A 25,510-nucleotide genomic window follows, 5' to 3' on the forward strand; every position below is an offset into this window, starting at 1 on the left:
ATTCGGCAATTTTTTAAATTCTAGGAAAGAACGGATGCCCGAAATACTTTTGCGCGGCCGACGGATCGATTTACCGCGGACGTTCGTATATCTTCGCGCGAAAAACAAAAAAAAAAGAGAGAAAAGAGACGGATAGCCAGCACGACAAACGATTAATTCGATTCTCACGTGCATCGTGGCGGAGTGACTCAACGAAAGGGCTGGGGAGACGAGTAGACAAATGGAACTTGATTGTGCTCCAAGTGTCGGGGGATGAAGTGACAGTTTTGAAGGGTAACATCGGCGTCGTCGTCAAACATTGGTTCACCGCTTGACATTTTCCACGCGGGGTACGTGTATACCACGTCCACGGGGTTACATGCACTATTAATCCCCGGCCCATTATACGCTCTAATGGCCCCTCCGGGATATTTTCAACGGGGCGTATTACGCGTCGAAGACGCGGCCACGAAGATTTTGTAAAACGAACTTCCGTCGAGCGAAATACGTGGGAATTTATTCGAGCAACCCATCGACATCCGCGTTATTATCGATTACGACCGAGGCTTCGAAACTCGTTCGAGCAGGATGATTCCGGGCGACGCGGAGTGCTACGTAACCCTAGATCGGACTTGGGTACTTTGGTTCTCTTTTGTAACAAGAAAGCAGTCATTTTCGATCTCGAACGTTAAAAGAATGGATACGGTCCATATGATGATCAAATTTGTAAATTTGACTTAACTGTAGATAATTAACGATGTACGCAAGCAGTGCTCGAAGGGTTGAAAACTAGCGGAGAAATAAAGACGAATTCGAAGGTCCCGGATAACTGTACTACGTGAGTCACGGTCGTGTCGGGCGTTGGACGCCTCGAAAGCTGTACGCTTTCATTACGGCGTATCACGGCGCGAAGAGTTCATAGTCGTCGAATACCGATGGGGAATGACGCGTAATGGGCGCGTCGACGGAATTTGTCGCCCCTCGTTGCCGCCGTTAAACGCGTTTCCCGCTTTTTTCCCGTGGCCGTCGCAAGGGGGAACGTTTAGCGCGCGTCACAGTGACTTTATTAAATTCTCGCGAGGATTTATCGGCTGTTTGCACCGATCCTGTCCGACAATACGCGCGCACGCCATACGCGAACACCGGTGAACAGGTACGCGGAAACGCGTGCGCTTCCACGGGAATAACCGACATCCGGAGTTATGCAAATACGAGTATCCACGTATGGTCGGTTCGCCTCGAGCATTCCGGCTGCGTCCACAATGGCTCTCGAATTTTCAGCATCAAACAAATGGGATCCCAGCCCGTTCGATCTTCGAAATTGCCATACTTCTTTAACAGTATCGTATATTAACAACCTTAAAAATAATATTTCGAGCAACGTGTTATCTCGTTTCGTGATCGTTTGATTTTTTCGATGGATTTACGTTATCCAGTTCGAGGAATTAAATTAATTTGTACTTCAAATAACGAAATACTAATAACTTTTTTATCTCTGCATGTCAGAGGGATTTTCTCACGTAAATACATAAATAAATTTGCTTCGGAAATGTGCCATCTATCACGAAATTTTTCTACGGGCAATGCAATTGTGTGAATCGAATAATCGAATAACCAATATGGTGGCTATGGTGACCGATGCAACCACGTGACTCGAACAACTGCATAACAAACATGATGGCTACGACGTCTGAAAGTTCTATGACTCTCATTAGAAAACTCCATATAAGTTTTATTCGTATCAAAGATAAAATGAATTTAAATAGATTTAACGACTAATTCAGTTTTCCCCATTTCGCGGGGAAGACGATCGAACGTGGCTCCGGTGATGTTTCAGCCATGCAGGTTTCGTTCCGCGCGTAAATTCAGAATCGCGGGATCCGGGAATTAATCGCCAGGCGCGAGCAGAGCCCGGGTGAAAAATGTCCGGATGAAAATTTTCGCGAAACGGCGTCGGGGCGGCGGGCTACGTGGAAACAGGATTTTCATGCCTCGTCGGGATCTTCTTTTAAACGCTTTACGAGTAACGGCAGGGAGAGATCGAGTTAACGGCGGAGACGGGTTGTGCAGGCCGTATCGGATTTTTATAATCTATTTTTGCCGTTTCACGGCCTTGAAAGGACGCCTCGCGAGGAAAAAGGCACATCGCGTCGGAGACGACGGAAAATGTTGTTGGACGTTGCAACGCGTTTGCCAAGCTTAATTACCTGCTTCTTGTCTCCGAGACGCTAATGAGCAAACCGATGTCAGTGTTCCTCTCTCCTCGTCTACGCGCGCCGGTGCAACTTGATTGGTCTCGGCCAATGGCTAACCTTTCCGCGAGGAAAATTCTTACCAAGAAAATTCTTACGAGAAAACATCTTTACGAAACCTTGCACGATCATTTATCGAACCGGTTATTTTCAAACTAATTCGGATATTCTAAATTCCACTTTTTTCGAAACATGCTTGATTATTAACGCTACGAAAAAACATTGATGGAAACTCACTCTGTCGCGTCCACCGTGATGAAGTCCGTGTACAGCTTCAACAATTCGCCCCCGACCACGTAGCCTAACGCTGGCCCTATTATGGCCATTGTGTAGAAAATTCCTGAACAGAAAACACATACAGGTGTTTTTAAACCTGTTAAAATATTTCTAAAATTTTTAATCAGTTTTTTAGTCAGTAAACAGTTTCTAATTACAAATGAAAAATTTCCGTAACCCGTTAATTGTTTTCGTTCGAGACATTTTCTAATCGACTCGATGTCTTTCCCTCCGCGAACGAAACACGTGGCAATTGAAACGGTGGTTAATGGGAATTTTTTTTCACCGGTTCTAATTACAATTCTCTCGCAGTCGAATGCTCGCGTGGAACGACGGTTAGACAGACTGTTTCTTACCTACGTACACGGACGACATCTTTTTCGATACGTTCTCGTCGAGGTACGTAACTCCGAGCGTATAAAAAGGAGCGGAGCCCGCGCCGTGCAGAAGTTGAGCCACGAGAAAGATAGTTAAGTACAACCCGCTGTAAGGCTCCTGGTCCGTTTGGCCCGCGGACCCGTTGCAGGAGACCTGAATGGCGGAAACACGCAAGCAAATTGAGAGTAATTTAATTAGCGAGATAGAAAACACGCGAAATTTACTCGCCCGTAACACCGACTTCTTCCTTCCGATACACGACACCGTTCTAATTAAGAAGAAGCGAACAACAACTCGAAAAGACAATTGTTACACTTTTAATTAATTACTCAACCTTGAATTTAAACATTTCGATCCACCAAATTTTAGAACTACCATCTATCGATAGCAGACGTTTGTTTTTTAAGGGCAACGTCCAACAAATTCGGAAATCACATCCACTTTGGGTTGCCAAGTTCGAGTAATTGGTTTCCAAGTAAATTTACACAGTTTGTTCCAGAGCTTAAAGTCAGTAGAAGTTGGTATTCGACCCAAAGCGATGTTGCGGTAGGTTCAGGGTTAACCACCGGTAGGATTAGGGTAATTGCTCACCGATCGAGACGAAGTGTTGGTCACCCTCTGGCATATGTTCTCCGACTGCTGGCCACCTCTGTAAGGTCCAGCGATGTAATGCGGGGACGCGAACAGCAGACTTCCTATACCTAAGACTAGAACTCCTACGCCTATGTACCTGCGGCAGAAAGCTTCGTTGCTAATTCATCGTCGTTTCGATGAAACGGCTTCTCCCGCCGCTTTATAAATATTCATACAATCGCTTCGAGATTGCACGAGTCTTTCCGAGTGTCATTGATCGCCGAACAGGGATCGAACTCTCGAGGAAGGTGCACCAGACCCGAAAGCGTCCAAGCGACGAAATGGAAATTAACGTCCGACTCGGGCGCCAATCTTGACGCCCAAATTAATATTTACAATTTTTTCAAAGGGCTCGGCAAATGGACCCTTTCGATCTGTTTCCTCTATCTACATTTTGCGTTTTGTTTCTAGTTGGGTAAAAAAGTCATTGATAACATGCTTTTGGGAAGTATTGTGCTCGTGTGAAAAGAAGGCTAAGCTTGTTAACATTCCCATTCTGGTGCCTGTTTAATACTACTGCACGCATTGGCCATTGGTCTGATCAATAATGGGATGTCAACACAGCTTCTTTTCACTCGAACACACTAGTTTAAGCGATCATAGTTTCGTTTGTTTCCTACTGGAGTAAAAAATGGAAATAAACACAGTGGCCCAGATAGTTTCGTGTCACTCGCGGGGAATAAAACTTGTTGCTTTGTTTAGGAGTTGTGTGCAAACCTTGGTTTCGATGCTTTCGAACGTCCACCTAGGTAGCTGACCGGGACCAGCAGAAGGAAACTGGCTATGTCGTATCCACCCGCTATTAGACCGGTCTGGGACGACCTTAATCCGAATCTCCTCTCTATCGTGGTGATAACAACGTTTACGAAACCGTTCACCACCATTCCTGAAACAAAGCACGCTTGAGCGATTCTTTTTTTGGCGGAACACGTGATAAAGACGCGATAATATAAGATGTTGCAGCGTTGAAGTTTGCTCGGAATTGAGATTAAGCATACACACGAATATCTGATGGAGTTTTCGTTTGATAAACAAATATTTACGACGCGTATAATGATCTTGTGGCTTAAGAAACGCGATAAGATTTCAATTTTGCAATTTTTTACCACGATCGTCAGTCTTATTTGCACTCGTACGCAGAAGGCTTGGAATTATTCCGTGCTGATCCGTTAATATTCTCGACGGTCATCGATCTCGAGCGAACAATACGGTTCGTAAGAGCGTTTAATCGATAACAGAGAGAGCACGGGTTCCCAAATAATATCTCGTCCACGGACGCAAACATCGTCGATCCGGAATACTACGAAGGCCCGCGTGTTCGCCAAAGCAAATCCGCGTGCTGCGTGTAAATGAATCAGAAGGGTAAACTAATTCAATTACGGCACCCCTCCTGCGAACGGTGTCCGCTCACCCTTCGAAGAAATCGCTCTCCCGAACCGAAAATCTATTAAACACTTTTTCTTTCTCACGAGCATACAGGGTGCTCGGCCACTCCTGGGAAAAATTTTAATGGATGATACTAGAGGTCAAAATAAGACGAAAATCAAGAATAGCGATCTGTCGATGAAGGCTTCGTTAAGAAGTTATTAACGTTTAAAGTTTCGCCCGTACTGAATTTTTTTTCTCGAAAATGCGCAGGAATTCGGGGGTATGTGTAATGACCGAAAATGATTGTTATTGACCCCCGGAACCGAAAATAATTTTTTTAGAACGATTTGAAATTTTTTTTTCGCCGAAAAATTTCTGCGCCTACTCGAATTTTTTTCTCGAAAGCGCGTAAGAATTCGACAGTATGTCTATTCACATAAAATGATTGTAATTGACCCCTGCAGCTAAAAATAATTTTTTTACGTTGATTTGAAACTTTTCAATTTCTCCGGAAAATTTCAACACCTACCTGAATTTTTTTCTCGAAAATGAACAGGATTTCGGGAGTATGTGTATTCACCAAAAATAATTGTAATTGACCCTCGCATTTAAAAATAATTTTTTCAGTCAAGAAATTGATATTCTTTATTTTCGTCTTATTTTGGCCTCTAGAATCTCCCATTAAAATTTTTCCCAGCGGTGGTCGAACACCCTGTATGCACAGATTGATCGTTTCTGAATCGAACCACGGGCGTCCATTCGAAACGAAACGACCCAGTCTCTCGAAGCTGGAGAAAAGAATTCAGAAAATTGGACGATCTCGTCCCGACGACGAGGAATAAGCAACCTCCTCTTCTTAAGCAATGGGAGGGAGCTTGTTAACCAATATTCGTCGAATTGACGCGCTCGCGGCGGACAAGGAGCCCTGGGCTTAAGTGTCGCTGTATCCGGTGGCTGTCTACCCGGTAAATTAACCACCTTCGTTTCCCATTGTACCGCTAATAGGAGAATTTTAATTAAAGCCGGGGGCCGGGTCTGCTCGTCGCGGACAATTCGTTTCTCCAGCTGGCGGGGTTGGCCAACCCCGGGCCACGGGCTCCTCTCGGCCTCTCCACACGTGAATCTCTGCAAAGCTACACGCACATAACCGACCGACCATACGCGCGTCTCGTACAAACTTATTCTCGACTTGTACAGAGACGATTGCCGGGGCTCCATTGTCCGGCAATTTGTTCAATCCCATTGGCCGCGGAGAAGGCACGGACCTCCGCAGGACGATTTCTTTTGTCGCGGGGACCGGCGTTAAAGAAGGGGGCACGAACGCAAACTTGCTGCAACTCGACTCAGCCGGTTCCTCTGCGCGCCCTTTTCTCTCGATTGCACCCTTTACCTCGCGACACACACGCGCCTCGTCGATCCAGTTTCCTTTCGATCGCCCGCTACCCCTCCGACGCGCGTCAACCTCCTGCCACCGGCTCCGGAAAACTCGATTTCCGGTTATCGTCGGTCACCGTCCCTCTGTCACTCACCCACCCCCGCTCTGAAAGCTTCGAAATTGCATTCGAACGCGCGGCTATTAGTAACGCCAAACGACGATATCGGGACTCGATCGCGCACCTTCGATTATGCCGAAAACTCAACGTCAGGGTTTCAAGCACCCCGACACTGTTTACGGTCCCTGTCGCGCATTCGATCGACCCTTCGTAATCGATTAGGGCCCCCTCGAGGATTTTTTTCTGGTTTTGGAACTCCCAATGCGGGGAGAAATTCACAACTTCGAGGAGAAATAAGTGGATTCACCTTTCACCCCCTTTTTTCCTTAGCATTCGGATTTTCGAACGTGGGAAAAATTACAAATTCACAACTCCGCGAGGAAATAAATTCGCCTCCCTTCCCCTTATTCTTTAAATTCGGATTTTCGAATGTGAGAAAGATTTAACGGCGCGAAGAAATAAGTGGATGCACCCCCTTTTTGCGAGATCGTGGTGAAATTTATGCGACGTACCTTGTATAGCACCTGTCCAACAGAGCCAGAAAAGTGCCCATTTCGCAGTTCGAAATCGTTGAAGGTACGTGGGCCTGAACCAGAACCATCCGCACTTGAGGTTATCCGTCGTCCCGTCCGACTCCTTCGGCGCTTCTGGCTTTATTTCCGGTTTCCTCGGCCCATCCCCGAACTGTTCCGGAAAACTAGACAGGGTCTCGTGCATGTCCGGCACCCCCGACTGTAAATCACAACGATACCGTCAAAGTCGAATCACGTAAATTAACGTAGAACCATCACGGTGACATCGTCGACAAAAGAATATGTTGCACGATGCATCAACAAAGACTGTTTAAACTATCCAAGTTCTTCCACGTTACAAACTTTCCGCGTAGGAATATAGAAACGAGGACGATCCGAGATTCTCGGAACTAATTTCAATTATTAAATATTCATATTTCGTACGAGCAACCGATATTCTCGCAATAAACCGCTTTATTTACGTACTATCAGAACTTGACGTTCGAAGCTGTCTGCTTTGCGTTCCCTACGAAAATCAACAAATTGCAGGATTCAGGTCAATCTTTAGTTTTAAAATAGTTTGAAAGATTTTATAATTTCACCAATAAATATATTTTCAGGGTTCGATCACGGTTTCTATAACCAATTACATTACTCGCTTCGAGCTAAATACAACACGAATTTCGCTATTCTAAGATATCTAGAATCATAAATCTAAAATCGGACGACATCCGTCGATTCCATCTTAAAATAAACACCGAAGTCGATACCACTTACGCTGAACGCAAGTTTGTCCCTCATCTTTCGTTTTCGATTAAGAGTATCCCAGGAATAAGAAGGACCGAATTCCGTTTCTCGAATTCGCTATCGGTTGTGGACCGATGGCGCCATCCTCGACGCTCCTCGGCCCGATCAGCGACTCGCTTTACACGAATTTCCAAGAGCTTCCACGAACGACGCGTGTGACAATCGCGGTTCCGTCGAGCGTGTCGCGTTCCAAGAGATTCATTTTCATTGCGAGGCGAAAGCGACCGCTCCAGAGACCGGAACTTCCGGCACGCGGTTACTCTCGCTCGTTCTCCAAAGCCCAGAAACGGAAGTCGCGAGCTTCCGATCCCGACGCCAGAGAATGCTAACGCCCTGCAAGTGTTTCAGCCTGGATAACGAATATTATTGTCCTCCGTCGTTCTCCGTCGATTCAATCGCTTCTTCTCGAGGCGGCACGATCCCGACTCGATTTAAGATTCTCGGTGGAGGTTCTTGGACCCTCGACGCCGTCCCTCGAAGCGATCTTTCCGCCAGACATCCGCTTTAGCAGAGAACTTCTTCCTTGGCGAGCCCTTCCGCTACGCCATTTTTATGAGAATTAATTTCGCGTTCAAGATTCCTCGACAGGTTAGTCGGTTCGAGTACTTTAACGTACAATTTGTTTATTTTGAACTCACGATGGAATTAATTAAATTTAATGTTTCGTATGTGTTTCACGATCGGTGTATCGTTATTGCTCTTGTGATGCAATTAATCGCGTTATTTGTTTGCAGAATATTACGATAATTTCGTAGCTCTTTGTCTGGATCATTATCATCGATCATATTTAAATTACGCGGGGCAATAAACTCCGTAGCACGCGATCAAGTAAAATAACGTTAGATATTTTTCACGGGCGTTGCACGTGTGAACAAATTCAAACAAAATTGAACAGCATACGTTTGAGAAAATACTGGACTTAATCCTGCATTTCACTTATGTTTTCCACGACATTTAACTACGAACATTATTTAGATTCTCGATCAAGTTCAGGATGACTCGAAACACATTGTAACATCGAAATCCTCGAATTAACCGACCCGACGAGAAATCATTCGCACGATTAACGTAAATTTCTTCGATCAGGAGCTCTCCAATTTACCTCGATGCTGGACTTTTTCTAGAAAATTTCTTTCTATCGTTCATCGAGCGTCTTAGGTTTCGGCGTCGGTTTCCGGTCCGCGCGGGATTCCCGTCGAACGCGCGTCGTGACGCGGAATTCTCTTCTCGCTGTCGACGCGCATCGTATAAATCCTTCGAGCGGTGTATCGTTTTCCGAACGAACAGCTCGCGGCTGCCCGACTTCGCCTCGTATGAAATATTCAACGCGACGCAGGATTTACAATATCACGTGAATTTATAATTCTCGCGCGTACCATCGATCCTCCCTATCTCGACATAATCAATCACGACGCGTTCGAGCCTCTCGAACGGGAAACAACAAACAGATTTCCCGTCGATGAGCTAAAAGAAAGATCGACACATCCCATCCGGTCCGTCTCCGGGCACAGATTTCCTTCGACGAACACACACGCGAGACGAAATAATCGAAAGACACGTCGTTTCGTGCGTCCCGCGTCGATCGAGAATCTCGAGACGCTCGATAGATCGCGACCCCAACGAGCACCGATTAACGCCGCGTGTCACACGCGACTGAGGATCGCGAGCTCGTGCTCTCGGACTTTTCCCCGCGAGTTAAAACGCCGTACATGCTACTACCGCCACTACTCCGTTACGACAGACATCCTCTGTCCTTCTCCCTCCTTCCCCAGCAATCTAGTTCTCCCACCCCTTCCCTCTCTCTCTCACCAGGGTAAACCGTATCGTCCGTCTCTCTCGCTCTCGACACTTTTACCACCGCGCCGCCGTTCGTCCCGCTTTCTCCCACCTTGCCGTCCCCCTTCCACGTCGGTCCTTCTGTTCTCTGTCTACCTTTTCCACCCCCTCCGGGAGGGGGAGGCGGTGCTCCGCCAACGGCGCACCGTAAACCCGCCGCTACTAGCTGTTGCTTCTCTCGGCCACCGAAAAAACACAGCTCGGTGGCCGCATCCGATAAGACTCATTAATTCCCCGGTTAATCGCTCCAGATACGATTATAAACGCTTCCACGAGGCGTTTCTCGCGGTATAGACGATAGCCACCGCGAAGGCTGTTTCGCGACTCGGTTTAATCGGTCGTTTCGGGGCAGACACGCCGGGGCGTTTTTGTTCACCGTTCTTCTTCCCGCGAGTTTGATCGCAGGACGCCTTTGTTCCAGCATTCCGGTTGGTGGACTACGCGACAGAGACGGAGTTCTTTCATCTGCGTCGCCTTGATTACGGGGCTGCTCGCCTCCGGGACTTTTCGTCTATTTACGCGATACACTTCGCGCGAAAACCCCTCCTATCGGACGGTCCGGAGGGTTGGGACCGCTCGAATCGGTCAACGAATCTTCGACAGTAATTTGCATCCTTCGTAGTCGGGCTTTTATTTGCGTTGACTGGGAACAGGATATGGCAGGGGGGAAAAATTGCTTCTCGTTCCAAAAATCATTGGTTTTAAGTTGTACTTTCGTAAATTTGGGCCTGTGGCTTGGAAACTCGTGAGAAGGGGACACGTTTCGTGCGGGGTCTGCTAGTGGACTCATCAGTAAGGTTCTAGCAGGCCCTGCCTTAGACGACTGGAATATTGAAAAGTCGTTCAAGGAATGTATATGTATATAGCAACCGAGGGGTCGGTCGAGCGCTTGTGAGAGCGCGACCCCTCTGGTGGCGAGCATGGGAGGCCTGTTCGACCTAGATGACCCCTAGATGACTCCTAGAATACCCCTAGAGAATCTTATAGTTTCGTGAAAATTTTTCCTCCAGTTTGTATCCAGCTAATTCTCAGTTAACTTTGAAAGACCATTATTTAATTTAACTAAGCAATTAAGAGTTTCAGTCTCCAAAGAAGTGAAACTTGTTCGAGGAACTTTTTTTTCCGTTATTAAGTTGAAGAACGAGTAATTCTAAATAATGAGCAAGAGTTCAGATTGGATTTAGTCGAAGTTTTGTTGGAAGATTAAATTGGCGAAAAGATGTAATATTCAAATTCCTTAGGAACCAGTCGGTAAATAATTGAGGTGATTCGACAAAAGGATCTATTATTGGATATTCGAATGGTCATCTAAGTATAAGCAAATCTAGTATTGAAATTACACGAAATTTAAATTAAGTAATTCCAGTATTAGAACCAAATCGATAGAGTACGATAGAGCAGAGTTGGATCCAAATTTTATCGTTTAACACGATTAGTTCTTGTTAAGCGTAATTAAATAGGAATCGTGTCACAAAATTCGATCATTACACTTTTTAAAACAATTAGAAAATAACGAGAAAAGAATGCCATATATTTGGCATTTTATTTGAACTCACACCTGTCTCTGTGCGTGTTACGTTCGCGACTGAGAAAATTGTGGCTCGTATCTGGATTGGAAAACGTGACTCTTCCGCTGGAACGGAGCATCTCGATCATTTATAAAACAGACAGTTAAACGTCCATCGTATCCAGTGTCGCGTAAATTGCCTTTCTCGGCGAACAGGAAGCTCGTCCTTTGACCGTGGCGGAACAAGCTATCGCAAACTGAAGTAAAGGGATAAGGTGCAACTCCCATTCCAGAGAACAGCAGAAGAACCGATACAGACTCGAAGCTATTTTCCAGCTTCGCCGTGTAACGAGTTTCTTAATGCCTCGTATCGAGAAATACATTTGTCTTCCGGCGTTCCATTAACGAGCCACGTTGCCCGCTCCGGCACCGCCAGCATCCGCACGCGTCGTTCGTCGATGTTTAAAGCATTCGATGGCAAAATAAACGAAACACGGACGATACAGGGTCGCGGTTAAAGCCTGACTCACACCACCCCTCCACACGTCTCTAAAATACTCCCAATTTTCCACTCGAGAGCTAAGAAAAATTTCACGATACTATACCAAACAAAAGATAAAAACCAATTGCCTGAAAATAGAATCTCGTAGAAAATTTCATGGATCTGATACTCAGTGTATTAAAGGGGATGTTGGAAGGTGGGGGTTGAAATTCTCGAGCTCATCTTTTAAGGGATCTAATTTTTTTAAATCATTGAGAGATAGTGTGAACGAACCTTAACGGTGGGAGGCGCGCGAAAAACAACGTGGGAAACGAGGCAGCGGAGGAAATATTTTATAGAGACTTCCGGGGGACCGCGAAATATCTCATATTTCAAGACGAGGTAGGTCAGGTCTGGTATCAACCGTGGAGGACGTGTTTCGAATTTATGACGGTAATAACCTAAGTATGCAGGCTCGAAAGGTTTCGAATAAATCATGCTGATAATATTGGTGGTTAGGAAGACCCGCCTGGGGACGCAAATGACGCAACGAACGGGTCCAAGAGATCGATAGCGAATTCTGGTTTAATGAAGTGCGATACACGGACGTCCGGTGGAAACAGATCCGATCTACTTCTAAAGGGTGCAATTAACGATCAATTTACAAGATATACATAATTAGAAGAATATTCCGTTGCGAGGTACGTTCGGTACTTTTCACCGAACAGAGTTTAATTACGATCGACAGTTCGTTGGTTGTTCCGTTTGTGCCGCGAATATTTTAAATTTATAAAAAAGGTTCCGTTTTTATTTTCGTATAACGGAAACCATCATGAGTCAGTGACCCAAATTAAATTCGACTCGATAAGGATCAGTCAACGTCGTCGAACAGTTTATTAGTGGTAGGTTTAATTGCAACGGGCGTTAATGTTTAACAGTTTCCAGGCGCGGAAAAAGGGTGGAATTGCACGGGAGAATGGCTGGCGAAGAAACGTTTCGCGGGGTGGGTCTCTGTGGTATAATTACAGGTTAAGAGGGGCATTTATCGGCGAAAAGGTGTGGTGCATTTGGAATTCCTTCAAGTGCAACGTGCTTGTACCGCGACGATAACGTGCCTCCAGCCAGTGTAATTAAAGTCTTCCTATTAGGGCCACTTCCTCTGGCAGATACACCGAGTCGTTTGTGCCCCCAACGTTTTCTCAAATATCCACTTCCCGAGTTGACGCCCACGCGGCCGCGATCGTGTTTTCAGTGGAAGATCCCGTCTGGAGATACGCGGCAACGATTCTACGGTCAAGGAATGTACATTTAAATAGCCGCTTCTCGTGCATTACGAATGCTTTTTATTTCTTTCGTCGCGAAGCTCCTTTCCTCTGCAACTGATTTTGGGGATAGAAAGAAACTTACGTAATACATCAATCTTGCTTTGGAATTTATTTTTATCAACGTGGTACAATAGTAGAGGCGAAGACCAATTAAATGACCGTACGAGAACAGAAAATAGAACAGTTCGTTTATTAAAATTGAACAGAGGAAACGTAGCCAGCGAACGTTTCATTTAAATAAGCCCAACTGTTTGAATCGATAAAGTAGCGACAAACGCTGGTCCTTTTGTCCCTCCATTATTACACGTAACTAAACAGTCCTAAACATACATCCTTTCGTATCGAACCTCCCCATCTAATTTCTGAAATATCCGCGAACGGCGGATACGCCGGCTGCCAGCCACGTTGAAACAAATATTCCGTGGTCGGGGGGGGGGGTCGAAATAAAATTACAAATCCCTTCGTGAAACGTATTTCGCGACAGAGTTCGTCGACGAGCAAACAGAGGTCCCCGGGGCTCGACCGAAGGCGTCCGCGACGCGTAAATTAAACGTCGCGTTCGTTAAACGGACATCGGGGAACGATTCGTTCGACGCCGGGCGGCGATAATCGACGACAAGAAGCCGAAATAAAGGAAACGAGAGGTTGAAAAATATTGAAAAAAAATGCAATACACGGGGTGCATCGACGCGTACACGCGCGTTACACAATGGAACCGGCGTCGCCCGGAGTCCCGGGTTCGTTTGCCCAACGCAAACGTGGATCATGCGCTTGAAAAGCGGAGAGGGATAAATACCCTTTCGGGGCAGACCGACGTGGCACACGTTTCGCCGGCCACGCGACCGCCTCGACATAAATTTCGTGGATTTAATAAAGATCCATGGCTTCCGCTTTCGGGGGTCCGTCAGCTGGCAGTGGTTGCTTCGCCCGCCAGACACAATTTTTCCCCCGCCCACCCCACTCGGCCGACAAGCGTGCGTGGCCAGCCACAGGCGTCGATTTTCCTTCCCCAAATTTCGATCGTTTCGAAATCTGACCGAAACACTCACGCGGTCGAATCGATCCGCCATGGTGGTTTCTGAACTTTTGAAATTGCGTCTCGATCGAAAGAAAAATTGTTTACAATTTTTTCCACCCCCCCAATATCAATGTATCAACTGTAGGAAAATATTTAAGTTGTTTAATCCCTGTTGCACCCTTTAGAAAATTCTGCCTGTGAAATTGCACCGATTAGGCTCGGTCGACGCCTATGCGGAGGGTTAAACAACGGCGCGTGTCACGGTCCTACATCCGTGGGTGGCCCATCCTGAATGTTTAGAGGAAGTTTTCAATAACTTCCTATTGAATTTATTAACACCTACGAAAGTGTTGCAGGGGCACGAGGCGCTTAGGCTGCGAGAAAGAAAAATATTGTTTCGATCGTTTCCCATGGATGCCGACGAGTCGTGCGTTTCACGTTCACTGTTTAATTTCTTCAAATCTGTATAGCTCGAGTAAAGAATCGTTTTCGGACGAGGGATTTGTCAATCTCGCTTTCCAAAAATAGTACACTCGTGGATCGTTCCAACGCCCCAATTGTTGGCCAACTTCATTCATATTTCGGAGCTGAATATTTCTAGCACTAAAATAGGTATTCGATAACTCCATTTAAGTGGTTCATTGTTTATTAAACTACAGTCAACTCTCCCGTATCGCGGTTAATTCGTTCAGAAATCGAGACACTTTTTGAACTTAATAAAAGAATCAATATCGTAGTGAAACGGTCCTGAACTTCGACCTACTTCCAAAACCATGTAATGGGAATACTATTTCGAACTTCTCCACCTGCAAGGGAAATTAACAAATCTACGCTCTAATAATTGAAACGATTCATTCGAAGAAAATCGATATCGACTAGGAAAATGAAACGCGCGTGTAGGGGGCCTGACGACACGGAACGCTGTATCGAGGGTCAAGCGCGACGTTTTAACGAGGAACCGTTGCAAGATTCCCCCGCAAAGGCTCGCCAGCGTTCTTTTCGCGATCGATGTTGGTCACGGGCTTAATTATGCGAGTGCAATACCTTCGGGACCGCCATCTTTCTTTCTTCGCGGTCGAGACGGATGAGACCGGGGAAAACGTCGACGCAACAGCAGCTCGTGCAAAATATTTCACGATCGTCGAGTGCAGAGTGACTCGCCGAGGACCAACCGCTAGATTCTTACGCGTCGTTGTAATGGAATACATTTTTGCACTTCCCTCGACTTCCTCTCTTCGCCGTCGTTCGTTTCTCCTGGCTTTCGGTCGCACTCAGCGGCTCGCTCGGTTCGAAATGAAAACGAGCCTCAAAAGACCTTTGTACGCGCTTCCGTCACGTTCGATATTCGTGCGTTCTTTTATGCCGTCACGTTTTCCGTTCCGTGAGGATTTCTCCGCGCCGGGAAAGAAACGGCCCGGCACGTTTTTCAGACGAGCATCGACCGAGTCACGTTTGCCCAAATCTCTTTCTTTTTTACTCGACGATATTTTCTTTTTCGTCGAAAACTGCTCCGCAAACTCTGCGCTGAAATCCGAGCGACAAACTGGTACTGGTAATGGTAATGTTTTGGGCCCAGAAATTAATTTTATTAACAGTCAAATTGAATTTTTAGTGGGAAAGTAATTTCGTTGACTGGTTGGGAAAGAGTTGGGACAGATCGTGTAGATTTTAGTGAAATTGGACCATCAGTCTAGCAGTCGTTGCCAGAAGTATTTAATATAGCTGCACATATTTATCACGACTTTTGTCTTAGATTTCAAACAGTACGCGTATAAATTTAATATTCGAATCGGACGAAGGTTCCGCAGAACACAACTCCTAATTAATCTCGTATACTTAGTCATAGTCACCGACGGCATTACGTGCACGGCACGGTCCATAGTTCATACTGCATCATAGTCCTTTAAGACTCTCTTAAAGTGTAGCTCTAAATCATGCACAAGACAGACGCGTGCAACCACAATTAATCTCCGTGCAGCCGCTGGATTAACTTCCCGAATATGCGAGCTATAAAAATGTTTGGGCGAAAATTTCGAAATATCACAATTATTAAGCAATCTGGATAAACATGAAACAGCAACTGATCTAGCATTTTCTTAAAAGGTGTTCTTTGATAGAAACAAGTCCGCCATTGGAATTCTGGATCAGCAATAAACTCCTCAAGTTCTCCAAAAGCCCCGGAAATGTTCAACGTAGAACCGCGAAACACATTACGCGCGCAAATACGCGATCGGTAAACAATTCGTCGCGTTCCTCTCGAAAGCAACGCCGAGTTCCCCGGGTCTGTAAATTCGATCGAAAATTTCCCATTGGAATTGGTCCAACGGAGTAAACGGTTTTTGTCCGCGGAACTTGTTCGCGCGATCGCTAATTACAGTTTTGAATTCCACGGTTTCGTATAATTCGCATAATGCGGGGGAAGGGTGGCGGCCGGGCGGGAAATCGGCGTAAAACCATCGACGGGACAGCAGGGTTCGCGTAAAAGTTACGCGACAACTTTTCCCGGGTTTCGCGCAAGTGGCCACCCGACGCGCTCGTAACCGGTGCATTCCTAACGACTCCATTCAGAAGTAACTCGATTTGCGGGGGACCGGTATAAAGCGAATACGTCAAACAGCTTGTTAATCCGGATTAAATGGCGGCCGACCGTGAAGCGGCGTTTCTCGCAAAACCCGTTGCCAATTATTTAGTCGGCCGTTTCTCTTGAATCGCTCGTTCGCGACTCCGGTCCCGGTCCTGTTTCCCGTCCTCTGTCGTTTCATCGACGAGGCTGCCCGGCCTAACGAATCCCGCGACTAGTCCCTATCCCTGCCCATCCCTTGTCTCCTCTCCCTTTGCCCACCCCCATCGGTGCTCGCCTCTTTCTCTCACCGGGAGCAACACAACCCGGTACGCTACTTGTCGTTGCTCCTTTCAAAGGAAAAAAACCCGACAACGGAGGGGAAAAATGCAGGAACGCGGCCCGATTGATTGGGATTTTGCGGTCGATCGTGATTAATGAGCGCCACCCGTGGGCGCTCTTCCCTTTCGTTTGTCTTTTCTTCTATTTTTCCTTTTTTTTTTTTCTGTCCTCTGTGTGTCTTTTATATTTTATTTCCACGACACTCTCTCACTCTCCCCGTCACGGGGCTCGTGTCCTTTGTGCGGGAGGAATTCGACAACGGTGTTTGTTCCGCGACGCCGAGGAGTTTCGGTTTCGCAGGCAGATCCGATTTCCGGGATTGATATCCACGGAAAATGGAAGCCTCGTTGGGAATTTCTGCGAATGGTGTTACCGGGAACGTTACGGTTAAGGGGATGGTTTACTATAGACATTTTCAAAACATCGATTTCTTTTCTATTTCCGTTGTTGTCGTAGGAAGAAATAGGCGAGATAGCAGGAGGATATTGAATGGTCGGTCGAGTACTTGCGAGAAAGTTAAAAGTTGAGCGTAGCCCTCCGGCGGTGAGTTGATATTTCAAGTTCCAGTTGATCGATCGGTATCAAAAGGAGAAAATCTTCAGCATAGACATTAGCGTAAATTATTTTCTTCTTATACCACAAATATTGGAAGTAAAGAATGTTTATTAATGAAAAGAACGTTGCGATAGTTCGAAGGGATAGAAGGGGTTTTACTAGAAGCTTTGCATTTTATTTTTTCAGTATTTAAACGGTGTTTTCGTCGTAAATTATCATTGGTTCGGAACGCGAGCTCGATAATAGTTCATTTCCGTGATTGCGGGCGTCGTGGTCAACACAGACGGATTCGATCAGATTGCAATTTCGAAATGCGGTCTGCGGACTTGTTGCGTCAACAATTGGAAGGAGTACGATATTACCTGGCTAACCGATCGCAAATCGGATCCTGTTTATTTGCGAATGGAAGGCAGTCGTTCTTTTCGATCAGAAACCAACGCACTTATCCGGGGGCGAAAGATAGAAGGACGATGGTTTTAAAAAAATTTTAAAGACGTTGTAGTTGAATGGGTTGAACTTTCCATTAAAAAAATTCGAATAATAACCTAAACGAGACGCGCGAAGGGACCATCGCGACGTCCCCATTTCGCGGTTGGAAACCCGATGATTAGGCCGGGTGAATAGCAATCCGGAGAAACGAGATCATTCACCGGGGGCGAAAGACGGACCGACGGAAACCCCGAAATACCCGGGAACGCAATTTTTTCCGGAATCCTTGGAGGGAACGCGGAATATGGGACGAGAATTTTCGAGCGATCCACATATTTTTACTCTCCGTGTCCCGTCTCGTTTCCCCTCCCCCTTCTCCCGGCCATTGTTATCGCTGCCTTCGGTGCTATCAGCCGCGAATGAGACGGTTTTGTAGAACTGTTCGTTACCCACGATGGTGGTCGTGCGCGGTTAATGCCCGCGGGCCACGATTGTGCCGCAATTACGAGGAGTAGCGGTACGCCATCACGAAGATGTCGAAGAGAAAAATAATGGTTAGAAGAGAAGGGAGGGTGGGGAGACAGGAGTGGCGGGCTGGAGGACGCGCATTGTCGAAATTAATGGGCCGCGGTCGAAAATCCGTGGGAACGATTAAAGTACTTCCCCCCCGCGAGCGAGCGTCAATCGTTTCGAACTTTTCTCGGTCGTTCGAACTTCCGTTTCAACCCTTTCGAGATGTTCGAATTTTCAAATTTACCGCCATTCTTGCCGCGCTTGGCCGCCGCGCCGTAACGTTCGTTTCAAACGTTCAAAACGACTTTTTTGAGAAACTCTTTTTCCAGAATATTCTGTTTTTCCACTAATTTGCTCGAATACAGACCCTTGTGTATCTCAATGTACGCAAAAAGCACTGTTACAGCGTACGAATACGAGCGGGGGTAACAGTGTATTTTTCAAATAATAAATTTCACGCGAAGGAACCATTTTCTGGAATCTAGTAGACTAGAAACGCATCGAAGACGACGAGAGCCGCTTTCAACGACATTCTGGGGCTCCCTTTGGGCGAAAACCGGGTTCCCGGATCCCCGGCGCGAACAAAGGAGGGCTCCGGTTAGCTTGAAACGAGTTTACGTTGCGCGTGCATTGTGCGAGGCATTCGAGTCGGACCCCGGAATACACGTTGCCAAAGAATTCGGCTTGACTTTTATCCGGGGGCCACTTTTACCGGGGCGAAAATTTTTTCCGTAAACATCGTCGTCGATTCTTCTTATCGTCGAACTTTTTCCCTGTGTGCTTTCCTCGCCGTGCCCCCGGTAATCGAGGCAGCTTAAGAGCATTGTGTGCACAAAGAAAAGGGTGTTTCTTATTGAAACGTTACCGTATACACCGCCGACCTTATTCACGGGGTCGACTCCACAGGGTGTCGTGGAATCTTTCGATCCAGTGAATTAAAAATCTGGTTGCAATTTTTGCGCGATTATTTATATTCAGACAACTTTCAATCGTGTTAGTTTTGCACGGTGACAACATAGGTGTATTTACTTGAATCGTTGTCTCATTTATATTCGTAAAAAAATTACTGAATAATAGAAAAAGTTTAGTGTTTGATCCCTGACCATTACCAGAATCTATCTACGTACGTCACCTAAGCGAACGATCGAGTTTTCAGAATTTTTTATTTAAGAGAATAATTAGGATTAACGAGAGTTAGCAGTCTCGTTCGACGGGTGGTTTCGAATGCGCCGTGGTCGCGGGGGAAATTCTTTTCAAAGTTCATCGCGAGTGCTTTTTCGCGTGATTACGCTAAGAATGATACACGGCAACCGGCGAGTTTAAAATATCGCTTAGGTGGCTCTCCCGAGGAACTTTTCGCGGATTTTTTTCCCCCGGGCTCCGAGGTTCATTTTAATCTCGCGACTGATAAGCCAGGAGTTTTGCCAACAAAGCAACGCTGCATCCTTTCATGCGCTAGCTCGTGGGAATAAACAACTGCAATATCTTAGAGCGTTTTACCTATCCCCCTCCTCACTGTTTGCCTTTGCGGAAATTTGCATTCAGTCCCGTTTAAATTTACATAAGTACATGTAAGCTGAGGCCACTTCATGACTCCGGCTAAAAATTACGTCGAGAACGTCACCGAGTCTCGAATTCTTACCTGTTAAATTTATCGTCGAAACGATAACTGTTCGCGTATTTGATTTTTAGATTAAACCACGCGGTGCAATAATTACCATTTATAGTGTGGTTCGAGTTCGAAGGGGAAAGAAAATGACGTACGTATTTAATTAGCTTCCACGCGATCGTCGTAATGGCTTGATTGTTTTAGTCGAAACAATTAAAGATTGCATCTAAAGGGAGGAGGAATTGGCTGAGCATGGGGCACCCTTCTCCCGGCACCGACTGTTCCAAACGTTTAAATTACTCCCACGACATTGTCTCGTTTGTTTGAAATCCAATTATCTCAAATTTCGACTTCCCGAAGTAGACCAACTTTGCTCCTTATACAGTATAATGGATCCACCGGCATCGTCGATGCATTCGTTCCAATCCGGATAGATTCATTTTACAACTTTTCGCGCGATAAAACCCGACTTACTGTTCCATCACGGGGAACCATTATTAAAATACAAGATTATGGAATTATGTCTGTTGCAAACGCATTTAGCGCTGAATTATGTATTGGTTAATGTTAATGTCCCTGGCAAAATAATTAATTCTATAATCGCGAAAATTACTGACAATAACCCTATTAAAATTAACGTTTATTGAATTAGTACACTGTTTGCGACTTACTGCGGTTTCGGGTGCGACGTACGCAAAATTGTCGATCCCAGCCATGGTTCACCTGCAAAATAAAGTCATCTGTGATTCCAAAAAGTAGAGAAGGTTGTGACGACGGCCATATATTGATTTCATTAGCCAGAAATAATAAAGTAAATTCGTACAGACGCTTGTACCAAAATAACTTTGGAATCATCTTCATTTTTATCGTTCCAATAATTTCTACTTCCAGCTAGCAAAATATTTCACAACGAGACGTTACTTGCTATTTTTAAACACTTCTCTAATATTTTACGAATCGTTCAAATCGAGAAGATTCGTTCTCGTTTTCGATTTTGCTGTCGCGTCGTCTCTGCGACGCGAAATTAAATTCGCTGCATTCTCGAACCGTAAGACAACGGTCGACAAGTGCGAATGAACCATAATGGAATTGATAACAATCAAAGTAACAAGGTAATAGGTGTCCCGGTTAAATTCTTATGCACGCCCTGCGGAATGTCTTCGGGCGAAGTGTCTTTGGATGACCTTGAGGGGTTCATAGTCTTCGCGAGAAGCTGCTGCTCGGCAATAATACGCTCGAAAATGGAGTACTATTTTAAAATATTCAAATATTTGTGTTAACAGCGAGAAAAATAAAGTACTCGTTTAGGTTGCTGGTCTCGTGACGAAATTTGTCCCTTTTTATTTTGGTATCTGTGAAACCTAGTCTCAAGAGTAAGATTAAATCAATGCAAATTAAATTAAGTTTAGGGGAACGATGAGGTGGGATTAAAAAAATTTGGTAATCTAGTTTGACGTTTAAACTGAATTTATTCGATTATTGTGAGGATTTCGTAGTTTCTATGGTCGGTGGTGGCGATGGTGACCCAGTGGGGATGAAAAATTGTGGTCCATCGGTTTTTCCGTTGGCGGTCACGTGCCACAAATCGAACGCGAGAGTCCTCGACCGGGGACATCTTTAAGTTCAACACGATTTCCCCATTAGCGATCTTTCCCGTCGTTTTCGCGTGATTGCGCGCAGCCGAGCTCCCAGCCGTTCCTCGACGGGACCTTTTTAATTTCCTCCAATTTCAATATCGTTTCCATCGGAGTCCATCGCCGAGCCGACCGTCGTTTATTAGTTGTTTTCTCCATTCCGTTCGATTGATCGCGAATTAACAGAGTGAAACGCAACGATGGTCGTTCGAAATGAATTGGATCGAGTATACAGAACGGTACGCTTAAAATCATCCCCCGAATTTGCACGAACATTATTACTTTCAATGTAAACCAAAGATAATCATTCGTTCAAATTTTCAAAAAATAACGATCGTATTAATTTCGATAGCCATAATCCATACGTACTCTTTTTTTTTTTAATTTTGTAACAGCACCGACTGCTTGGTCTTTGGCTGTTGTTTTCATGTATTATGTAATGTTATTTTTCTGCCTTTGTTTCTTTTTCATTTATATTTTCTCTGTTATATTCGTTATTCTGCAGAATGTCAGTATTTTTCTCATGTTGTTTATATCATTGTTTAGTGCTTGGTGTAGTGACCTTTTCATTTCTAATCTGTTCATTAGTCTGTTGTGGGGTGGACAGTCTTCTATTATGTATTTAATTGAAATTGTTGTTTTACATATCGGGAGAAATCATTTTTCTGCTTCGTTCTGGAAATAACAAAGCTTCGAAACAAGATAATGAGCACATCGAGAAACTTTCGCTTTCTCCCCGCGATGCTATAGCGAGAATACGTTTCCGCGGTCGTTGGGTTATCGCGTAACGATGTGAACATACAGAAAGCAATTGTGCATATCAGAGGACCGCAAACCAACGTGTGGGCGTTCCGTTTGCCAGCAAGCGTATCATTTCTTTCTCGAGCGTAATTACACGTGCACGAGCATTTATTAACGATGTCTTGTTTCCCCCCCCTCGTAGCAGAAATACAAATTATTTCTAACGTTGTCCACTCGCCTGTTGAAGCTCGTATCGTTGCGATCTATGGTTTCGAAACTCATTAACATAACAGCGCACGCGGTGAAAACTATTTATTATCAGGCAACAAGTTTCTAATAAAACTAAAAACTGAGGAACGAGCGTATGAACTGTCGGGCAGATTTATATTTTGATCGATACGATCTCATTATATCAGCTCATTATCAATTCATTCGTTAATACGTTAATGCTGTTTAATTTTCATGAGTGGCAATTATCGACGCGAGCTCGATATTCACTCGCTGCTTCGCGTCTTTAATTTTTCCATTTCCTCCCCCATCATTCCCACAGCCTCGACACATTCTACGATCCGTTGACTTCCCTTATTATTTTTAATTATCTTTTTATTGTACGAAGCCTAGTTTATTCATTTCAATAGTAAATTCTCAAACACACACGGTGACTAAGAATTAAATTTAAAAAAAGATTCTCGATCACTAGAATTCTCACATCGACTAATCCAGTGATTTAAGAGGCCCAATGAGATGTAAAGTATTATTTTAAATAGAAACGAGAATAAATAAAATGAAATTGTCCGGAAACAGAAATGGCTAATAAGAAGCTGCTTTATCTCCGGGCGTCGAGCGAATCGGCCCTATAAAACTGTATCTGCAGTGGCTGTCCGGTATTTTGGTCCTTTTATCATCGAAGGAAGGAAGAGCCGCGTGGATTCGTGCTTTATCGCGAACGTGGAACGCCATTCGATCCGCAGGAGCAGCATGCGCGCCTTGCTGACAGGACACTTTATTTATCGCCGCCCGTTGCACTCGTATCCTTGCGTTCTGATATTTTTTTTTTTTTTTTACGATTGCGTGCGTGGAACACGCGCCGCGGAAAATATCAAGCGCGACACCGACGTTACGTTTTAAAAGGTTTTCGAATTGGAGTTTCCGCCAGAGCGCTGCTTAATTCCGATTACCCGGCGTACCCAATTACTCCGAACTTCCGTTATTTATTCGTTACCGATGCTACATATTTTTCACCACGATATTTCGACATATTCGAGACACAGTTTCTACCAAAACATTCCAGACTTTCTTCGCCTTTGTATCAAATCGTACTTCAATATTTTTTTTTTCTTTCTAAATAAAAGCAAACGGAACTGCTCCTATTTAAAATTTAGAATCGCAATTAAAGTGGTCCCGCGTTCTTTCTTTGACAGTAAACAAACGGTATTTTCCAGGTTTCTTTGTACCAAGCTGTTTATTGTTCCCTGACTGTTCTTAAGGCGAGGCAAAAACGCGGTGCTAATTGGATTCCGTGTCATTTCGACGGGATTGTTTAAAGAACCTTTTCGTTATTTTCGAGTCTCTCGGTACCACCCACGCTGACGCGTCACGAACAAGGGGGAAACCTGGCGTTCAGACGGGCCATAATCCGCGCAGGTGCACGTGGCGAGCACTTGAGACATTTGTTTTAATTTCCCGTAAATCGTGACACATGGTACATTCGTTTCGACATTTTTTTTCTTTCTCCCCCTGGCACAGTAAACCAGATTTACTCCCACGAACGACTGTCGTACATTTTTCCGGCGTCTCGCCTTCCACTCCCCTCCGAAGGAGGAGCGGGGGTGGCTCTTTCGTTTCAAGCCTTTAACGCTGGAATTTGTATCGTTCGAATTTTAGATCGGACTTTCGTTCGCTCGCGGAACAAAATATGAACCGTTCCTTTATCGTATCGTTAATTAAACTAGCTCGAAACGCGTGCTCGTATAATTCCGCGATAAAGACGAAATTTTATTCACCTCGCGCTAGCAACGTTCGCTGCTCCGCGAAAATTAACCGACTGATGAAACGAGTGCGAATATTTCGCGTTACGCAAGGTTCGTTATCGCGGAATTGCATCACTGTAAACTTGACACTCTTGTTGAACGATTGTTACAAAATCGTTCTCGAATGCTCTACGGTGTTTGTTTGACGATTATGCTTTGTCGAAACTCTCGGAATAAATTTAAACTTTCCATCGACTCAGCTTCTTTCTTAACACTCGATTTACGGGCATTGGTCGCACGTATATTTCTTGACACCTTTCATGTCGACGATTACCTTGCAATACGATTTTTCTTTTAATTAGAATATGTATTCTAATCAAATTCAACATAAGTTGTTAAAAAATAATATTTACGCGTTCTGTAATTTTAAATATGGAATCAGACACCCGTCAAATTCACGGCTGCCGTAAATCTAGTGTTAATAATCACGAAGATTAGCGAGAAGTAACTTGGAGAATATACAGAGCGTTATCAATCGAGAAAGAAAGTAAAACTGTCGATGATTTCGTCTCTGGTACCAAGTGGTAATACCAAACTATAAAACTAAATGAAATTTTTATTTTAAAATATCGGTTTGGGTATTCGAATAATGTTCTTACCGCAGACACGTGCTTCCAACCGATTTCACGCGAGGAATCTCGCCGATCAAGGTCCAAAGTTATCGTGGATCGTGGATTATCGCGTTCAGCTGGATCCACGGGAGCGACGTCGAAAACTTCACCGCCCCTACGCCTCGACGGTGTTTTCCAGGGTGCTCGTTAAGGCGACAGGCGAACGCGACTGAAATTTCCGCGGCGATATTTAATTATATCACACGACCGCCACGAGTGAAATTGCACCGTTAATTAATTCGCGTCCGTCGGCCGACGTTTCTTCTCGTTCTTTCTCCCGCTACTAATTAACGGGGCGACAGCCACGAAGACGTTCGTAATTGGCGGTTTAGAGACACGGTTTTCGTTGTCCGACTGGCCATCGTAAACATAGGCTGAGAAACCTCAATTACCTGGACATATAGCGACGACTATTTACAGCTTTTGAATTTTTTTGGGTGCATATTTATTTTACAATACTTAGATTCGTAGAGTTGATTATCATTTTTATATACTCCCAAAAAGAAACTTTGTTTTCTTATGAAATTTTGTCCTCATTTATCTTTACCAAATGTTGTTTTTAAAATTAGTTATCTGTCACCCTATAATTCAAAGACTCGTGAATCTCACTGTTTTCCCGCC

The 25,510-nt window shown here is 44.9% G+C and overlaps 1 protein-coding gene across 2 annotated transcripts in view; it reads right to left on the minus strand.

Moving 5' to 3' along the window:
• The window catches only part of LOC122402385 (solute carrier organic anion transporter family member 4A1), a 34,198-nt gene extending 9,139 nt beyond the window's left edge, over positions 1 to 25,059 (minus strand). Inside the window, exons 1-7 of one of the 2 annotated variants that reach the window (XM_043405121.1) lie at positions 24,878 to 25,059; positions 20,545 to 20,596; positions 6,892 to 7,111; positions 4,236 to 4,404; positions 3,477 to 3,615; positions 2,864 to 3,038; positions 2,469 to 2,571 (exon numbers count right to left, since the gene is read on the minus strand). In XM_043405121.1, coding sequence (XP_043261056.1) covers positions 2,469 to 2,571; positions 2,864 to 3,038; positions 3,477 to 3,615; positions 4,236 to 4,404; positions 6,892 to 7,111; positions 20,545 to 20,589 — 851 coding nt within the window. In that variant the 5' untranslated portion in view covers positions 20,590 to 20,596; positions 24,878 to 25,059. Of the gene's footprint in view, positions 1 to 2,468; positions 2,572 to 2,863; positions 3,039 to 3,476; positions 3,616 to 4,235; positions 4,405 to 6,891; positions 7,112 to 7,668; positions 8,238 to 8,800; positions 9,455 to 20,544; positions 20,597 to 24,877 lie in introns of those variants that run through there. The other variant, XM_043405130.1, reaches the window with a different exon arrangement.
• Between the last annotated feature and the right edge of the window lie 451 nt (positions 25,060 to 25,510).

Source organism: Colletes gigas, unplaced genomic scaffold (genome assembly GCF_013123115.1).
Source record: "Colletes gigas isolate AHSC1104 unplaced genomic scaffold, ASM1312311v1 Colletes_gigas_Sc00002, whole genome shotgun sequence".
Lineage (NCBI taxonomy): Eukaryota > Metazoa > Arthropoda > Insecta > Hymenoptera > Colletidae > Colletes > Colletes gigas.